We start from the raw sequence: 20,710 nt of genomic DNA, 5'->3' as shown, positions 1-20,710 counted from the left end.
GCAAGAGTAATAGAAGGCAGATTTCAGACTACCTAACAGATCAAAACGAAAATTTCTGTTCCGACACTGACAATGTTGAGTGTTTATGGAAAAAGTTCAAGGCAATCGTAAAATGCATTTTAGACAGGTACGTGCCGAGTAAAACTGTGAGGGACGGGAAAAACCCACCGTGGTACAACAACAAAGTTAGGAAACTACTGCGAAAGCGAAGAGAGCTTCACTCCAAGTTGAAACGCAGCCAAAACCTCTCAGACAAACAGAAGCTAAACGATGTCAAAGTTAGCGTAAGGAGGACTATGCGTGAAGCGTTCAGTGAATTCGAAAGTAAAATTCTATGTACCGACTTGACAGAAAATCCTAGGAAGTTCTGGTCTTACGTTAAATCAGTAAGTGGCTCGAAACAGCATATCCAAACACTCCGGGATGATGATGGCATTGAAACAGAGGATGACACGTGTAAAGCTGAAATACTAAACACCTTTTTCCAAAGCTGTTTCACAGAGGAAGACCGCACTGCAGTTCCTTCTCTAAATCCTCGCACAAACGAAAAAATGGCTGACATCGAAATAAGTGTCCAAGGAATAGAAAAGCAACTGGAATCACTCAACAGAGGAAAGTCCACTGGACCTGACAGGATACCAATTTGATTCTACACAGAGTACGCGAAAGAACTTGCCCCCCTTCTAACAGCCGTGTACCGCAAGTGTCTAGAGGAACGGAAGGTTCCAAATGATTGGAAAAGAGCACAGGTAGTCCCTGTCTTCAAGAAGGGTCGTCGAGCAGATGCGCAAAACTGTAGACCTATATCTCTGATGTCGATCTGTTGTAGAATTTTAGAACATGTTTTTTGCTCGAGTATCATGTCGTTTTTGGAAACCCAGAATCTACTATGTAGGAATCAACATGGATTCCGGAAACAGCGATCGTGTGAGACCCAACTCGCTTTATTTGTTCATGAGACCCAGAAAATATTAGATACAGGCTCCCAGGTAGATGCTATTTCTCTCGAATTCCGGAAGGCGTTCGATACAGTTCCGCACTGTCGCCTGATAAACAAAGTAAGAGCCTACGGAATATCAGACCAGCTGTGTGGCTGGATTGAAGAGTTTTTAGCAAACAGAACACAGCATGTTGTTATCAATGGAGAGACGTCTACAGACGTTAAAGTAACCTCTGGGGTGCCACAGGGGAGTGTTATGGGACCATTGCTTTTCACAATATATATAAATGAGCTAGTAGATAGTGTCGGAAGTTCCATGCGGCTTTTCGCGGATGATGCTGTAGTATACAGAGAAGTTGCAGCATTAGAAAATTGTAGCGAAATGCAGGAAGATCTGCAGCGGATAGGCACTTGGTGCAGGGAGTGGCAACTGTCCCTTAACATAGACAAATGTAATGTATTGCGAATACACAGAAAGAAGGATCCTTTGTTGTATGATTATATGATAGCGGAACAAACACTGGTAGCAGTTACTTGTGTAAAATATCTGGGAGTATGCGTGCGGAACGATTTGAAGTGGAATGATCATATAAAATTAATTGTTGGTAAGGCGGGTACCAGGTTGAGATTCATTGGGAGAGTGCTTAGAAAATGTAGTCCATCAACAAAGGAGGTGGCTTACAAAACACTCTTTCGACCTATACTTGAGTATTGCTCATCATTGTGGGATCCGTACCAGATCGGGTTGACGGAGGAGATAGAGAAGATCCAAAGAAGAGCGACGTGTTTCGTCACAGGGTTATTTGGTAACCGTGATAGCGTTACGGAGATGTTTAATAAACTCAAGTGGCAGACTCTGCAAGAGAGGCACTCTGCATCGCGGTGTAGCTTGCTCGCCAGGTTTCGAGAGGGTGCGTTTCTGGATGAGGTATTGAATATATTGCTTCCCCCTACTTATACCTCGCGAGGAGATCACGAATGTAAAATTAGAGAGATTAGAGTGCGCACGGAGGCTTTCAGACAGTCGTTCTTCCCGCGAACCATACGCGACTGGAACAGGAAAGGGAGGTAATGACAGTGGCACGTAAAGTGCCCTCCGCCACACACCGTTGGGTGGCTTGCGGAGTATAAATGTAGATGTAGATGTAGATGCTGCTTGGATTCCAGCTTGAAATGCAGTATCCATGTTTCATCGTGAGTAACAATGTGATCCAGGAAACTTTCATTCTCCTTGGAATACCATTCCAGATGGTTCAGTGAACACATCATTCACTTGCATTTCATCATGGCATCAAACTGCTTAGACACCCACCGACATGAAACCTTCCAGTACCCTAAGGACCCATGAATGATGTAAGCACTGCCATACAATATGTCAAGCTCCTGGGAAATGGCCGTGATGTGCACACGCCAATCTGCTTTCACCGTTGGATCCATGTGGGTAATGTTGTCGTCACTGATTGACCATTCATTGTCATGCAAGACCTCATGGCCTTTGTCAAACTAGCTCCACCATCCCCTCGCAGTTATCAAAGCGAGACAGTTTTCTCCATATGTGGGCTCCATAAGCCTGTAGATCTCAATGGACGTTCATCCCTTGCTCCATAGAAAACGAATTGCACTTGGTTGCTCTAATGCTGTGAACGTGTGAAGCACTGCCACCAAAAAATGACAGCAGTGCCATGCGGCGGAGCTACCAGCAGATAAGGCCTGTCTGAACCAAGAAAGGTCTAACACCAGTAATGGATATGTTGACTGAACAATTACAACTGTAATTTGACTAAAAAAGTAGGGCAAAGACTTTCTGATTTGTCCCCTTACTACCATATGCTGGTACTCTGAAAACTGTATTGGGTTTGATGTAACTCAAGGATTCAAACATTCATCAAGCAGATAACTAAATGATTTACTTTTTCCTGTTTGTGTTTCCTGTTTATGAAGTGTTCCACAGTTACACTTTGCAATCCCTAAAAGGCATCACTTTTTTCCAGTGGAAGAAGCTGTGCAGAATTTCTTGGACTTTTCCAAAGATGAAAATAACCATTCCTGGCTTTTTTCGTTTTGTTACTGGCTGAAAGTTATCTGTACATAATAGTCATTCACTTCAGTCACTGAAGGTTGTATCAATGTTTCACTGAGACCCACATATCATTCTTTCATTTCAGGTTTAAGTTAAACAGAAAGTTTTGGTCTTGCTGCGTGTTCTACATGTTATGATGTATTATTAACGTTAACTCCTATAGTAGAATTTCATTGAGATTGTGATGTCTTTCACAGAATGTGAGGTATCATGGAAAAGTTGGTACCTCATGACGGCATTACAAATAAAGATATTCACTGCCAAACACAGCACTGAATTAGAGACGTAGACATTGACATATCCCGAACTGTTCCCTTTTGCTGCTGTAGCTGGAAAGTTATTTATGTCCAAGTGCAGTGCATCTCTCTGTGTAATCACCCAGTCTCTGTGCAATCAGTGACCACTTGTAATCATTTCTTATGATAACCAAAATCAAAGAAAAACCTGTCTGCATTCCATGTCACAACAGTACCAGAAAATGTGATGGACTTGGTAAAGATTTTGCAATGTATGAAACACTGATAGAATGTGAAATAGCTAGAATAAACTATGGACCGTTCTAAAATAACACCAAAGGGGGGTGACCAACGACTCTATGTGAGATCTGTGTAAATCAAATAATGGAAGACACACTATAAGGATACGGGAGCATTTGTCCCTATCAACAGCAGCCAGGAACTGGCGTTGTACCATAGCTTGGCATAAGCAACTTGTCTTACACTGTGAAGGAGAGCAGTGTCACATTTTGAGAGCATTCCAGCACCAATCAGTATGGGGTTTGTGAAGGAGCAGTGTGAATTTCATAGATGACAAGATACTACAGAGGAGCTTAGAGACAGCAATTGCAAAGGAACTTAGGTGATAGTTCTTTAAATGGATAATGATGCACGCTAATATGTGTTGTATGATAAACAAACTTGAGCTACAGCAGTTTTGTGTAAGTGAAGTTGAACATTCAGGAAGCTTAAACACAGATGGTAGGACTCATAATGAGTTACCCACAAGACAAATAGGCAGGCTCACACCAGATGAGGTTCACGAACTTTATTCCAAGGAAATACCATGTAGGGGAACATTGCATCCACTCCTCAGACTGCAAGGGATACTGATGAGAGAAATGTTACTGCTGCAGTAATGCCTGCAATGAGGGACTTCCTTACATTGTAGCTGTCCAACCTGGTGTTGCAGCTTCCTGAACCTCCTGCCAGAGTCTATGATAAAGACACTGATGAATATGATGGCATTGCTACCGCATGTCCTGTAGCAGTAGATGCCCATGCAGCATCGTCATCTGCATATTCCCCTCCCCCTCTGCCGCATTCCCTGTGGTAGCACTGGAGGGCATAAAAATCTCAAAAAATGAAGTTTAGTGAAAATCAGAACTTCTTATTTAATATGAAAACTCTTTCTAATATTTTGAACCTTACCAAAAATCATACTTGAAAGCATTCAAACAGACTTTACAAGAATTTATAACTTAAGGTGCAGTTAAGTTGATTAGAGTTTTTCAGTGTGCTGCAGTTTGCCCCTAGACATGTTATCTGAGTTGGGCGTCCTAAAGTGAAATCTATTTCATATTTCATAACTGGGACATAAGAAAGGTTTCTTTGGGAGGAATGCTTTACCAACAGAGGTTAAACAATTATGTGACCTCCTTTGGCAGCTGTTCACAAGAATAAATGTACCAATCAGCATCAAGCAACATATAGTGATTTTATTAAAACATATGGACGTGTACTCTCTGACCCAGCCTCTCCTCTCCAAAGTGATTTTTTCACACTCAGTACATGCAGAATGATAAAGATATTACTGTTTAATGCTGTGTGAAGTAAACTGGCTCTGACTGAATACGAAAACTAACCAAAGAGTTCAGTTTTCATACAGTCTGCAGCAACTGTACTGTATAAGCAATAGGCTCCCACATTTTCCTGCAGATATGTTAACAATTACTGGCCACGATGAGACACTGTAAGCCAATGTCATTAAAAGTGGGGAAAGTTCAGAAGACCAAGGTGGCACAGCAGTGTGACAAGCATATGGTCACAGTAGAAGTGAAGGATGTGCAGAAAGCGTGGATTTTAGTAAGCATATGTGAATGCAGTACTCGCATCCTATCAGACCTTATATATGACGGACATGTCGGAAATAAGTTTTGTCTCTGTTTTTGAAAGAGAAGCTGGTACACAGGGTGATACAAATAAATTCCTTATGAATCCACATGCATTGTTGGTTCAGGAATTGAAGAGACATCAGAGAAGGAGGAGGAATGATAAATGTACAGAGTGCCAAGGATGAGAGTGTAGCAGCGACCTGTGTGCCAGATGCAAACCAGTGTTGAGGTGGAGCAGGCTGTGTGACAATTCATTGCATCACGGGGCACAGAGTTTTATCAGACTAGGTTCTTCAAACTGATTGTAAATTATATGACAAATGTCTCAGTGTTGGGTGTCAGTTGTGACTATACACAAAAAAAAAAAAAAAAAAAAAAAAAAAAAAAAAAAAAAAAAAAAAAAAAAAAAACAATGCGAGGTGTATAGTTCATGGTGCCATGGTGTATTTGTTTTTGGCAATAAAGTTTCCATGTCAAAAACAGTGACAAAACTTAGTTTCGAAATGTCCCTCATAGATAAGCTCATGGCAGTAGCTATCTGTGGATGAGTTGCATGTCTCCTTGGGGCAACAGATATGGATGCAAAATCCACTCTGTGACAGAATAGGTAAGCTCATGGATGAGATACTAAGAGGACATAATACAGGAGATGGACATCATTGTTTCAAAGCTAGAGGGTTTGTCAAATACATTTGAGGGACGAGCAGATGTTGCCACTAATATAGTTGTCAGTTTAGCAGACTGGATGACGGCAGCTAAGATTAATCGCTAGTAAGTGCTCTAGCACCTGTCATCCACTGAGCATTATGCAGTTGTCACCAAAGAGGAAAATGGCAACAATAGATTGTGACAAACAGTAGAGCATGATTCTCTACATCAGGTATCAGAAAAGCAATTTGGAGTGGCTTAATTGCCTACATTACATCATTTCCAGTGGAATCACTTCTAATCCACATATACTTAAGTGCACAGCTTCTAACTGAACCCTTGCAGAGAGCACAGGACATTCATGTTCCCAAGAAAAAGATAAATTGTTAGACTGAAGTCCTGGGGAACTGGACCTTCCCGTATTGTGATGAAGGGTAAGGTCAAAAAGAAGAGCTTATCAACATACTTTCAACCAGAGTGCACTGTGAGTCTCCATGTGTACAGGGCAGTTAAGATGTGTTAAAAAACATTGTTGTAGGAAACTGAAAGAATATATCGGGGAGAAGTTTCTTATAAGGCAACTAGAATTTGACATATGAAGAAGATCGCATATATTGTTGACTGAAAAGGTTAAGGGACCTACTGTCATGTCCATGATGTGTAGGGAGGCTGGATCAGTAATTGTTGGGTTACGGGAGTCAGCTGAACTTCCTGATAACACGAAAACACGCTCAGAAAAACATGTACACATTTGAAATGAACTATATAATGAATGTGGCAATAAGGTGTTGGTGTTACCTTTTACTCAGGAAAATGTTGCTATTGCAATTTTCAAGCTGAAAACTGGAAAGGCACTAGATTTTGATGGCATCTACATTGTCGCGCAAATGATCAGTCCACTGGAGTGCCTTATTTGACACTTTTTGTAAATGAAACTTTGCGAAGATGTGGTATACCACTGATTTGGGAAGAACTGAGGCAGTAGTGGTTAAAAATAGATTGCGTAAAGATGCAGCAACACTGACGAATTACAAACCCATTTTCTTGTTAAATACCTTGGCCAAGGATTAGGAGCATGTGCTTTGTGACCAGTTGTAGGTACATGGGAGCTCTTGGTGCTGAACCAATGCCAGTATGGGTTCAGAACATGGAAACCCGTAGATTACGTGGTTAATAGAGCTCTTCAGATCTTCAGTGGCTTGCTATGTCTGCATGTTTTGGAGATCTCTGGGTCCTTAAATGTCTATACAAGAGTGTTGTTGATTATTTCAGTGGACAAACCATCCAATGACTTTTGGGGCAGAGCAAGGTAATAAAAAAGATTACCAAAGGCTGTGTCAAAAGCTCCATGAGTGACCCCTATGTTCTGGGAACTTAGCATTGAATTCCACTTCTGTCTTTTAGATAGGGAAGAAAATGTTGAAGGTGGTGCTGCATATACGGATCACATCCTAGTAGCTGTGTCTGCTGGCTCCAGAGCGAGACTTAAGGGAAACATAAATGATGTGCTTGTTCAGATGCAGTGGTGGTGCAAAGTTGACAAATTGGCTGTAGCCATTCATAAAACCACTGATATGCTTATAAAGGGAAGAATTTCTCTCACCAGGATCCTTCCCTGAGGCCCAATGGACCCGTATAAAATGCAACAGTGTTTGCAGTCATTCTTCTAGATGAGAAAAGGAACTTACTAGAACATGTAAAATCTGTTACTCAGAAAGTAGTCGGAATTGTGGATAAGATTACCCGTGATGGCACTGCCAACTGTCAATTACCACTGTATGTTGTGTGCTCATATCATGAAGCTACCTTCAGTGCTAACGTGGGCTTTGCTGCCAGTGTCTTGGTGCAGTGTCTTCAACTGGAGAGCTAGCGAACGATAATGCAACAAATATAGTGAAGCATACTACTGAGGCTCACCTTTTCCTTACATGCTACACCTGTTGAGGATTTACTGGTGATTCTCGAAATATGAAAGTAATGCCACTATATCCAAAGAGCAGTTAGTCCAGTCAACCAAGGAAAATCATGTAGTCTCAAATTTTTGTACAGTGGTAGGGGGAGGGCCATGAACAACATTCTAATAATCCCCACCAGCAGGGTGTGGGTGTGAGGGTGGGTTTATTTAAAGACCACTTTGTTGTTGTTGTTGTTGTTGTTGTTTAAAAATAACTTGAGAAGCATGGATTCTATTGGAAATGTTTCCCAGCACAAAATTAAACTAAATCAGATTTCCGACAAGAAAGGTCCTATTCATTGTTTCACTAGGACTTAGAGTTTCCACATTGCAGGGAACGGAAAATTGCAGATTATTAAAAATAGTGTTTCAGTGGTTACTGTTAAACAAAATGGATTAAGAACAAATAGTAATTACTTGAGCATGTTTAAGTGCTGTAGAATCATATTAAGGCATAAATTATGTTCTGTGGGTGTAATACAGTCGAGGGCTGGGGATTGGAGGGGAGGGGCAGGGGTAGAAGTGTGAGGGATTGTTGGTTGCCAGATTGATGTCATGTAATTCCCCCCTTCATAGGTCTGCAAATTGAAGAATGAGCAGCTGATTCCTTGCTCTGTCTATCCCACGGTATGACCAGAAGCAACTGCAGGGTGTTTCACAAAGTTGTACCAACCTGCTGCAGCACAGCTTATAATATGCTGATGATGCAGTGCACACACATGCTCAGGGTTGTTTATTTTCCACAAAGTCTGTTAACACTATGTGGTATAAAGATATGAGTATATGAGTTACTAATAACACTAAAGCAAGAAATGCATATGGACAGACTCTGCACACTGTACTACACTGCTGCAGGGGAAATTGATTCTTAGTCATACTGTACAGCTGCTGGTGCTTTCATCCAGGAAAGGCAACTTCCCACACCACAAGTGTTGCTCAATTTTTAGTTCACAGACAGACTATCCCTCCCCAGTATTTTTTGTTTACTTCTCTTGACAGAGCTCATTTATATATAATAGTTACTTTCAGTTGCGTCCATATCTGCTGTCCATATCTGCAGTTACTAAGTGAGATTTTATGTAAAATATTTTCCTATAAACAATGAATGAGAAGTATTTAATCTCAGTGTGTGGTGCCAGTGACGTATGTAGTGTTGGTGGGAAAGAGAGAGAATTGTTAAATGTGGCACCTTGCTGCTGTCATTGACAGCACATTGTAAAGCCGTGTGTTTATGTTGTACTCGCTTTGTGGTGAATTAATGAATGACCAGAAAGTTACTGCACTTCTCCCATGATTAATTATGTTACTGGTAGACTGCATAAATCTCATGCATTCAGGAACTCCTGGCACTACTAGAGTGAGCTGCACTGAATGGAGGCACTTTCCACACAGTGATAGTATATCTTACAAGCTGGTGGGAATTGGAATGCTCAAAACTAGAACAGTGATCTGCTGTAAGACATTGCTTGTCTTACACTGAATTATCTGAAGTTCTATAACAGCTAGGTGATCTACTTGTGTTGCAGAGGGAGACAGTTTAAGCCTCTGGAACTCTTCAGATGTTGGGAGAGGTGAGGCTGGGGTGGTGAATATGATATCCTTCAGGATAGGAAATATATTCCAGCCAATGGGAGTGGAGACGATGAAATCAACATTGTTGAATACATATTGACAGCATGTCATGCATGGGGCAGGCTCTTCAGTGTTGTAGGCATTTGAGAGGTCCAGCTGTTGAGCTTTTTTTTTTCATAAAAACTCACTTCACAACTGCAAATATGTACTCAGTTAATAAGCTGACAATAACTCCACTGTATAAGCAGGAGCTAAGACAAGTTACTTTGTCTACCTACATAGGAGAATTGAACAGGAAATGCTGAGAAGGTAGCCTGTCTGTGAACTAAATGTCAGCATTGTCTGTGGGGGAGAAAGTTACCTTTCCCAGAAGAATGCTACAGTTGTACAGGATGACTGAGAAACAATTTCCCCTGTAGTAGTGTAGAACAGTGTGCAAAGTTTTACACACAGATGTCCATATGTGTTTCATGCATTAATATTATCGATTGATATGACAGTCAATTATGCTAACATTTAGACCATCCCCCCCCCCCCCCCCTAAAAAAAAGAGAAAATTCCCCACTACCCTCCTCTTCCACAGTAGAGGAGATCCGACACCAATCAATGCATGAAGGAGCCATGGCCTCTAGGTCCCTGGGCTGTCCGATCTTCATCTGTCACTTCACTCAATGCTGATAGCCCCTACAGGAACCTTGCCCTTCAAAGGTTATGGAAAAAGAAGAAGAAGAAGAAGAAGAAGAATAAGGACAAGGCTACTCCGGTGCCCTGCAGGCACCAGATCCACCTACGCAGTTGAATTCTGAGCTGATGTTTGTGGATGGGGGTCAATTCTCAGTGGTGAAAGGCAATGATCATGTGGTGTCATGGCCCTCCTGTCCACTTCACATCTAACCTAGCTACCTTTTATATGATCATTCAGTGGAATTATAATGGGTACTGCTGTTACCTGCCAGAACTAGAATTTCTTATTTCTTCCTCTTCTGCAGTTTGCATTGCTCTCTTAGCTGTGCACTTCACTGGTGACTGTTCTTCAAAACTCGGTGGTTATCATGCATTCTGTCAGAACTGCGCCAGTCCTGAGAGGGCAGCTGGAGGGGTCTGTACTTTGGCCTGTACAGATGTCATTGGCGAATGGATTTCCTTTCGTACCTTGTTGGAGGCAATAGCGGTGTGGGGGAAAATGACCTTGGCAATTACTCTTTGCAACATTTACCTACTTCCAGGCAGGCCATTTATGTTAATTTGACCACATCAATCCAGCATCTTTTCCCCTCTTTTCTCTTGCTTGAGGACTTTCAGTGCACACCACCCCCTGTGGGGAAGCACCACTGTAGGGATATTCTAATTGACCAGCTTCTCACAGACCATGATCTGTGCCACCTCAGTGATGGTTCTCCTACCCAGTTCAGTGCTGACCTTGGCACCTTTTCACCTATCAATCTAACAGTCTCTTTCCCTAATCTTGTAGCTTAGCTACATTGGTTACTTCATGATGGAATTTGTGACAATTGCCACTTTCTGGCGATCCTTTCATTTCTGTGTCATCACCAAATGAAAAGACAACCACATTGAGCATTTCACAGAGCCAACTGGCCTTTGTATGACTCTGCTATTACATTTGCCACCTCTCTGTCATATCATATTGATGAGGTTGTGGAAGGCGTCACCCCCACTGCTGGAACTGCTACTCCCCTTTCTACAGTTTGCCCACTCTGAGTTGGCAAGTGCCGCAGTGGATCAAAGACATTGCAGTACCTATTCAGGATTGCCAATGAGCCCTGCAGCAATGCAAACAACATCCTTCGCAGAACAACCTAATCGCTTTTAAGCGACTTCGTGCTAAGGCTCGCTAAATAATAAAACACATTAAGAAGGAATGGTGGGAGTGCTATGTCTCCTTTGTTTTGGGTGTGGGCCAAGCTCCATGGTCTTACGGGTCACCAGTATTCAGCAGCTGTTCCAGGTCTTGTCTTACAGAGTGGACTTTTTACCAATTCGCCGGCAGCAGAGCCCTCCATTTTACTACCAGCCTGATTCTTATAATGAACCCTTCACTGTCGGGGAACTACTTCAGGCTCTTATCTCAACCTACGACAGAGCCTCAGGCCTGATTCAGTTCACAATCAGATGATGCAACACTTGAATGTTCCCCAAAGGCATCTTCTCTGGGTCTTAAGAAGTCTTTGACTCCAAGGTGCCTTCGCCTCACACTGGAAAGATAGCATAGTTGTCCCAGTCCTTAAGCGAGGCAAAGACCCAACATCTCTCGACAGTTACTGTCCGGTTAGCCTCACCAACATACTGTGGAAGCTGCTTGAAAGGCTGATTGTCCACAGATTATGCTGAGTTCTCAAATCTTGGGGGGGCCCTTGTCCCCCTATAAATGTAGTTTCTGGGAGGCATGACCCACAACTGACCATTTGTTTAGGTTGGAAACAGCAATTCAGCAGGCTTTTTCTAAGTGCCAGTACCTTGTGGCAGTCTTCTTTCCCTCCCCCCCCCCCCCCCCCCCCCCTGCATAAGGCATATGACACCACTTGGAGTCATCACATTTTACTCACCCTCCGTGACTGGAGCTTTTGAAGCCACCCACCAATTTTTATTCATCAGTTTTCATCCTACTGGTTGCTCTGGAATGGAATCGGGACTTCACTCAGCTCCCCATGGGTCCAAGAGAACGGCATCCCACAAGGCTGCTGATCACCCTTGAATTGTTTGTTGATGATTTTTGCATTTGTTACGGCTCCCACTCAGTAGCATCTGCTGAACATCAGCTCCAAGGTGCCACCCGAAGGGCCTCTGCATGGACTGTTTCCCATGGTTGCCAATTCTCTCCCTCAAAAAGTGGGTCATGCATTTCTGCTGTAATACCACAGTCCATCCTGACCCAAGGCTCTACCTAGGTACACAGCACTAGATGTTGTAGCATAGTCCCATATCTGGGGCCTCTTTTTTTATATATAAAGCTGACCTGGCTGCCCCACGTTTATCACCTGAAGACTAGCAGCATGTTGAAGCTTAATGCGCTCTGATTTCTTGCCCACGCATTTTGTGGTGTGGATCATGCTACTCTTCTCCAGGTTTACCAGGCTCTGGTGCGTCCTGACTGGGGTATGGTTGCCACGTTTATGGCTCAGTGGCTCCTTCAGTTTTAAAACTGCTAGACCCAGTCTACCATTGTGACGTGTATCTGGCCACAGCTGCCTTTCGGACTAGTCCCATAGACAGTCTCCTTGTTGAAGAGGGGATCTTCCCCTTCAGATTCAGCGGTACCAGCTCTTACTCTCTTATTCAATCGCCTGGTCATTGCATGTGTCCCATTCCCTTTACATACGAAGGGTGTCATCAGCATCCTGATAGCCGCCCTTAGGTGGAACTACCAGTTGGAATCTGCCACTCTTCCCTCTGCCAAGATCTCCATCTCTGCTTCCTGGATTATGCTCTTCATGTTTTCTCGTGCACTTCCCCTTGGATGGTGTCCAGGCCACAGACTAGGACAGATTTTTTCCAAGGTCCTATAGTCTTGGTCGCCCCCATGACCATTTGGCATCTGTTATGTCCAGTTCTTCAAGAGACTCATGGTGATTTCATCTTTTACACTGATGGCTCTAAAACTGTGGATTAGTTGGGCTATGTTTTTACATTTCCTGCCAGTGTGGAACACCATTTCTTGCTGCGAACGTGTAGTATGTTTATGGGAGAGCTGACAGCCGGCAGCAGAGCCCTCCATTTTACTAAACGCGCCTCCCTTGACTGTGTTCTAATATGTACTGACGCAGAGGCTATTGACCAATGCTGTTCTTGCCACCCTTTGGTATCGTCTATTCATGAACTTCTCACTGACCTTTGCTATGCTGCCTGCTTAATTGTATTTCTCAGAGTCCCAAGTTATGCACCTGTCCCAGGGAATGAACTGGTTGATCGTTCGGCTAGAGGAGCACTTACTCACTGCCTGTTCACTTTGCCAACACGCGGTGCAGATTTGCAGGTGCACATAAGGTCTCTGCTCACTCGGAGGTAGAAAGGCATGTTGTGGGCTACTGCTCCATCTAATAAACTCATCACAATCGAGGAGACTACTGCAGCATGGTTCCCTTCCTTTTGCTTCCATGGAAGGAATCCACAGTCCTATGCTATCTCCGCATTGGTCATACCAGGTTAACCCGTTGCTTTCTTTTGTGTAATGGGCCACCCTCACATTGTGGTTATGGAGCATTACAGGCAGTAGCTCGTATCTTGATGGATGCTTGGGGGCCTTCTTTTTACCATCCATGCTAAATATGGACTTCTGGAATCATTGCCTTTAATATTGGCAGATGATTCATGGATGGTTGAACAGGTTCTTATTTTTCTCCAGGAAAGTGGTTTTTATTCTCAGTTATAAGGTTTTAATCTAGCACTGGAGCAGGGAAAGAGTGGTTGGGAATGGGGTGTCTCACGCTATATGCTAGGTCAGGCAGTCCGCAACCCTACCTCCTTGACCAGGCTACTGTTTCATCCCTCTTTTATTCTGTTTTAATCATTTTTAGATTTGATTTGCCTCCTTTCTGCTCCACTCAGTTTTCTGTTCTGGGTGTCACACTTTGTTGAATAATGGGCGCTCTTGCAGTAATGGCTCAGGGGTGGGACAGCTGTGGGTGGGACGTTTCTTGTCGCATGCAGAGCCCTGGAGATGCCCATCTGCCAACTTCGCCATCTCCTTAATCTTGTTTTTATTTTTGATGGTACAAAAGATGTCTAGACTATTACATTTTCTGCTGTCTAACTTGCACTGTTTTGAATCTTCCGACTAGATAAGAAAACATATTGGTGGACATCTCTACTCCTGGATGCCCCATCCTTAGATCGAGAGACTGATGACTTCATTGTTTGGTCCCTTACCCCCCCCCCCCCCCCAAAAAAAAAAAAAGTCAACCAACCAACCACAACTATTATTGTACTTGGAGGCATTATAAAATAAAAAGAAGTAAAGAAGAATGCAATGCCCTCCCACATGACTATGCATAGACTTGGGCATTGCTGAACCAGCACTTAACATTATCGGCAATGTGGAGGAATGTAGCAACAATATGTGTAGTTGGTATAGTTGTAGTTGAAAGACCTTGAGTTCTTCCAAGGCAACCAATAACAGGTGACATACAATGAGCTGAAAGTTATTTACTTAAACTTTAATTAAATTCCTTTGTTACATTGTTTTATTTAATTATATTTTCAACTTCATGTTTTATTTCTATATGATATATTAACAATAGTTGCTGTTAATGTACTTTATGATTATGCGAAGTGTTTCACAGGCTTCTAGGGATTGCAGAGGGGACTTGGTTGATATTTTGATAAGAAACTCATGTCTGGAAATGTACCATATGGCTGTAAAATACATTTGAAAGTCTTTAAATCTCCCACTTGATGGAGACATGAAGACAATGGTTCCAATCCACATCTGACTGTCCTGATTTAGGTTTTCTGTGAGTCCCCAAAAACTGCTGTTTGTGTCAGGATGGTTCCTTTGACAGGGCGTGGCTGATTTTCTTCCCCAGCTTTGAAACAGGGTGAGCTAGTGCTTCGTTCTAATTACTTCAGTGTCAATGAGACATTAAGCTCTAATCTTTCTTATCCCTTAATTATATCTTCTGGCTGCATTGCATGAAGCAGGATACTTGAAAGTGATCTGATCTTCACATTTATTTTATATCAAAACTGGATATTTCTGGATATGGATTTCTTATCAAAGCTTTATCAATAAGGTCCCTCTACGATACCCAGATGCCTGCAACTGGAATTGTGAAACATCCTGTATATGTTGTATAATGCATTGTATTTTATCATGGTTGATGAATATGTACAAACTGTTTAGAGTTTCTCGATAACAGATATAAAAATAATTGAATTGAACTGAACTCCTATTACTTTGTCTTGAATCTCTGAAGGTTTCTTGACCTCAAAACTCAAAATCAGATTACACCACCCTCTTCTTTCCTTGTACACTTTTACTCATCTTACTTCAACTGTTGACTTCACACTTCCCATCAAACCCTCCAATCTGCTACTTAAAGCTGTAGACCATTCCCAGCTTCTTGTACACATAGCTCACCTATGTATTTCTGTGCTTAAAGTAAGGTTTTTTGTTTTCATTTTGACTCTGTCTTCTTTATGGCATTAGAGAATTACATTTTGTCATATCTACATCAATGTTACTTTATTACAGTTATGCCTGGGAATAATGCAGCGGCTGATGACTCAGCAGGCTGTTGATCAGAAAGGAGCAAGATACATAACTGATACTCTTTGGATGCTAATGGAATCTGGGACTGAGGAGGTTAAGGTCTTGCAGAGTGTCACTTTGCTGTTGACTACAAATACTGTTGTACATGGTGACACGCTTGCAAGGGTAAGAGTCAGTGTGAATGTTATCTGGAACATATGTCTACAATTGTGTATAAAAATCTAGAAATGAGAAAAATGAGACTTCAGCAGACATCGTGCAGTATTCATTGCTAAATTTTTACTACATATCATTACTTACTGTCTCTTTCTCAATATAATGCGTAGTATACTCTCTATGGGGTGTGTGTGTGTGTGTGTGTGTGTGTGTGTGTGGGGGGGGGGGGGGGGGGGGTGTCTATGTGTGCAGGAGAGAGAGAGAGAGAGAGAGAGAGAGAGAGAGACCAAATGATAAACCTGATAACATTCAAAGTTAGGTGATTCTCACAATCCGAACAGAAGTGCTTAATTGTGTAGCTTATACTTGAAGTACTGCTGTGGTAGAGTTTCACCAATGAACAATATTTTCTGCACCAAGTTCTATGGGCAAACTTTCCTTTGTAGTGGGTACTGTTGTTCACAACTGTTGGCATCTTGCCACTTACCCATTGAACAAATTCAAAGACAAACTGCTAGGATTATAACAGGTTGATATAGCCCACATGAAAGTGTAAAAGAAGTGCTTGGAGAACTTGAATGGCAATTCTTGGAAGAAAGACAATGTCATTCTCACCAAACCTTGTTTAAATTTAGAAAACCTGTTTTCAAAGGTGCCACCAATGTATATCTCACATAGGGATCATGAGAAAAAGATAATACATATTAGAGCACATACAGAGGAATTCTAAAGTCTTTTTTCCCCTTGCTCAATTTATGAATGGAAGGAAAGAAACTTGATAATGTTGGTATTATGTACCCTCTGCCATGCACTGTACACAGGCTGTGCAGTGCTTATGTAGCTGTAGAGATGATGCATCCTACTTGACAACAGGGCAGCATTCTGTAAACTGATGGAACTTGCATGGAGAATCAAACACATTACTGCTGTCACATAGTCAATCATATGGCAAGCTTTCACTACAGACATTACTTCAAAGTACTGAATGCTACTGGGCAGCTTAAGACCAAGCATTACACCAAGAGACTAGGCAGCCTTCAGAACATAATTAAAACCACATAATCAGCTCTGAAAGGAATATCAGGATAGATGCTGGCTACTCAACATACCCCGGTTCTGTTGTGGGGAAAATAATACAACTGGTGGTCTGTCAGAGTTGTGCAAATATGGCTTTCAATCCAACTGCCCTTTCCTCTTCCCAGTGAACAACATAGGAATGGGTCCGAGTGTGTCCTCTGGTTCACCTGCAGCACCACACATACAATGTACCACCCTATCACTCTGAAATTGTCAGAATGGTTTGAGGTGTACTCCATGAGCATGACAATGCTTACATAATTCATGAAGTCATGTGACCTCAATCCTATTAAGCATATCCGAGGAAAATGTGTGTGTCTTGGCTCGATCTCTGACAGACCTCTGTGAGCTGTGGGCATCAGAGTGGCTGTGGATCAGTGCACTTTCGGTGTTTCATAGTGTTAGTGCCCCAATGTGGTGTTGACATATTTAGGGTGAAAGGGAATGCTACCTGGTGACTAAATAGGTATGTCTGATTCAATTGATCATGAGTGTACATATAAAAGTAAATAAAATGAACCTTTGCAGGATAGCAGAAAGGGAGGATTGACCTAATTTTTTTAAAAAATTAGGGCCTCATTTGGCCAGAAAATTGATTTGAACCAGGGGCGTTTTCTTTAGCTGATAAACTTCTTAACACTGGGTTGTTGTGTCAACAGTGTTAGAGTAAGTACTGATGGATGTTACAGTAAATGTTAATTCCAGTCATGACATACCTTTCCCAAGAACAAATCTTGTAACATAATTGTAAGTTACACTGGAATTTCTTCATGGTCATATGGATTTGAGTAGTCAGGTAATACCATCTGAGTTGTCAGTAGATACCCATTTTGCAGACTATTAATAGCTCCACTGGATCTTTCATATTGCCTGTTGATAGTGCACTATTTGGTTACAAGTGGGGTTCAAAATTAGTCTGTCATTAGTTAGCCTCTGCAACATCCATTTTTTCAGAATTAATAAATATATGATTAGACTGAGATCTTGGCTGAAATGTAAACTTTGTTGTGTTTCAGGACTTCTGTGTTTTAAATCTCTTGGTATGAAAACCAAGATTTCCTCCGACTTGAATGATAACCAAGAACTCAACAAACAATTCAAAGCAACTGTTTTTGTAAATGTAACTGAAAAAGTTGTCTTTATTTCTTTTATTTTTATGACGTTTTTGTTTGTGTAAAATTAAAAAAATAGCTGTATGAAATATTTCAATTTTTCTTTGACTTTCTGAGTGAGAGAATTTTATTGTCTGGTGTGGTTGAATTAGGTGCACTGGACTGTGCCATATTACTGTAAATTTGAAAATATTGTGTAGAGGTCGGCTGATGTTTCTGTTGCTGAAAATTTTTAAATGTTCTTTCTTTACAGAATTTGGTTCTTTGTTTTCGTTTACATTTTACCAAAGATTCAACAACTATTAATACTGCTGGAGCAACTGTTAGACAATTAGTTTCATTAGTATTTGAAAGAGTTGTTGCCGAAGATGAAGCATACTATGATCGTGACACAGGAGTGCAGAAAGATATTAATCTGGAGGAGCTGAAAGTTCCTAGTAATGTTGCACCTAAAGGTTTAAGACTATGTGCTGCTGATGCATATCTAATGTTTCAGGTTAGTGAGATGTTTCTTCTTATTCCTTTACTTTATGTGCCTTGAGTGTTTTCTAGAGCTCATTGTGCAAGATTATACAATTCTTCGATTATTATTATTATTATTATTATTATTATTATTATTATTATTATTTTAATCTTTTCCATTCTACATCTTTAACAGTTATATGCTGACAGATAATCTTGTTTTCATACATTTGGTGTGTGCGTGGGTGCGTGCGTGCATGGTGTGTAAGAATGAGAATGAAGTATTGATGAGGGTTTTCCAAAACAGATGTTATGGTTACGATGTTTTGTCGTCTATTCATGGTGGAAGGGAAGCGGCTGGCATGAATTTAGTGGATAGAAAGAACTTCAGTGGGAAACAAAAAGTAAAAGGGAAGTATGAAAACAAGATCATCTGTCAGCATATAACATAACTGTTACATGTGTGGAAGGGAAAGGCTGTCCACAAAACCCCACCTCCAAAATATTTTCTCGCCTTACTTTCTGTATTCCCAATATTTTACTCTTACAATTTTTAGGTTAATATTAGTTCTTGTTGTCTGTAGTGCAGATGAAACTTGCAAGCAACACTCAGCTGCTTCTTGCACCCGTGCATGAAATAAAAAGTGGGCAGAATAATTTTATGTGAGTTATTACATAATAAAATGATAATATTTTGTCATAGTGTGCTCACTATAGCCTACATTAACCTTTTCAGACCAGTTTTTTTCTGGTGGAAGGAAAAGTTTTCTTTATATGGTAATGCTCTTACACAGTTTCGTAATGCCCTTAGATGCAAGATTTATACAAACATGTGTACCCATTTTCAAAACATACTGTGTACACTTGGCTTCATTTTATGGTCTGAAATAACTAATTATGAAATATTCTATATTGTAATAAATAGTAAAATGATGACTCAATAATTACCTGCAGAATAATAATGACAATATTCATTTATACAGTGGAATATAGCGAACCAACTACATCCGTGTATTCTGGTGTTCATGAAATGCTTCACACTGCTGTATTGACTTGCTGATATTTTCATAGTGATGCCCAACAGTTGGCAGCACTTGGGCATGATGAAAAGGTTGAACATTCAGGTTTCCATTGGGAAAAAATACTTCTGTTGCAGCTTAAACACAGTAAAAGTTAATGTACACAATTTTATCCAGAGGGCCTGAAAGGGTTAATTAAGAATGACATTTTTATAAACTAAATTAGTCATTTATGTGCTCTAATCAAATGTACTAAGTCTAAAAATGTAGGTAAAATTGAATTTTCTTTTTGTTTTGATCAGGACCTTGTGCAGCTTGTAAATGCTGATCAACCATATTGGTTGATTGGAATGACTGAGATGACACGCACATTTGGCTTGGAACTGCTGGAGTCAGTTCTGACAAATTTTTCATCTGTATTTTACCAGGTACATTTTGAATATATTAGCACAGACATTGTTTTTTATGCAAAAAAAAAAAAAAGAAAGAAATCTTTCGGCAGCTGCTTAGTTTGCTAAATTTAGCTTCATACTGTAAAAATGATTGGGTTTGAAAATTTTCAAATGATTTTAAACCATGTTCATGGTGCCAATCGCACATTTTATGCCATATAACTTTATTCTTGATTGTCTCTAGCTGAAAGAGTTAATTTTTAAGTACATCAGTACTAATACAGAAAGATAGTCTCAAGAAATCAGCACTCTTTTATTCATCACATAATTACCATCACATAGTCAGTCATACAGTAAACAGTTACAAAGCTTTCACTGCAGACTGTACTTCAGAATGCTGAATGTTATTGCACTGCCTAAAACCAAGCATTACACCAAGAGAATAGGCAGCTTTTGGGACAGAATTAAAGTCATATAATCTGTTCTGAAAGGAATACGAGGATAGCTGATCAATATATCCCACTACTACTGTGGAGAAAGTAATACTATTAGTGAGCCATCAGAGTGGTGCAAAATGCTCAATAAACATTTCTTATAAATAGTTGTTACATGCTGTATGGAATCTAACCAGTCACCTAAAATATGTCTATTGTCGATCACTTTTAAGAAACTCTATGAATGACACACTTAAGAAAATAGTTTGAAATTGTTTCACATGAAAAGAGAATCTCATGATCAAACTGTTTCATAACCTATATACGTATGAGGGTAATCCCAAAAGTAAGGTCTCCTGTTGTTTTATAAGTACATAGACCTGTTTATTTCTACAATGGTTTACATCAGTTTACAGCTTGAACACTTAGCTATTTTTCGACACAATCACCATTTCTCTCGATGCATTTTTGTAGACACTGTGGCAGTTTTTGTATGCCCATGTCATACCAACTTGCCGCTGTGCTGTT

The 20,710-nt window shown here is 40.8% G+C and overlaps 1 protein-coding gene across 1 annotated transcript in view; it reads left to right on the top strand.

Annotated features, from left to right (window-relative positions):
- LOC126470294 (protein MON2 homolog) overlaps positions 1–20,710 on the top strand; it is a 219,911-nt gene that overhangs the window by 20,593 nt on the left and 178,608 nt on the right. Inside the window, exons 3-5 of the mRNA XM_050098049.1 lie at positions 15,513–15,695; positions 18,129–18,371; positions 19,659–19,784. Of these exons, the coding sequence (XP_049954006.1) occupies positions 15,513–15,695; positions 18,129–18,371; positions 19,659–19,784 (552 nt within the window). The remainder of the gene's footprint in view (positions 1–15,512; positions 15,696–18,128; positions 18,372–19,658; positions 19,785–20,710) is intronic.

This window comes from Schistocerca serialis, chromosome 3, assembly GCF_023864345.2.
Source record: "Schistocerca serialis cubense isolate TAMUIC-IGC-003099 chromosome 3, iqSchSeri2.2, whole genome shotgun sequence".
Lineage (NCBI taxonomy): Eukaryota > Metazoa > Arthropoda > Insecta > Orthoptera > Acrididae > Schistocerca > Schistocerca serialis.
This window is presented reverse-complemented; position numbering and strand designations above follow the sequence as displayed.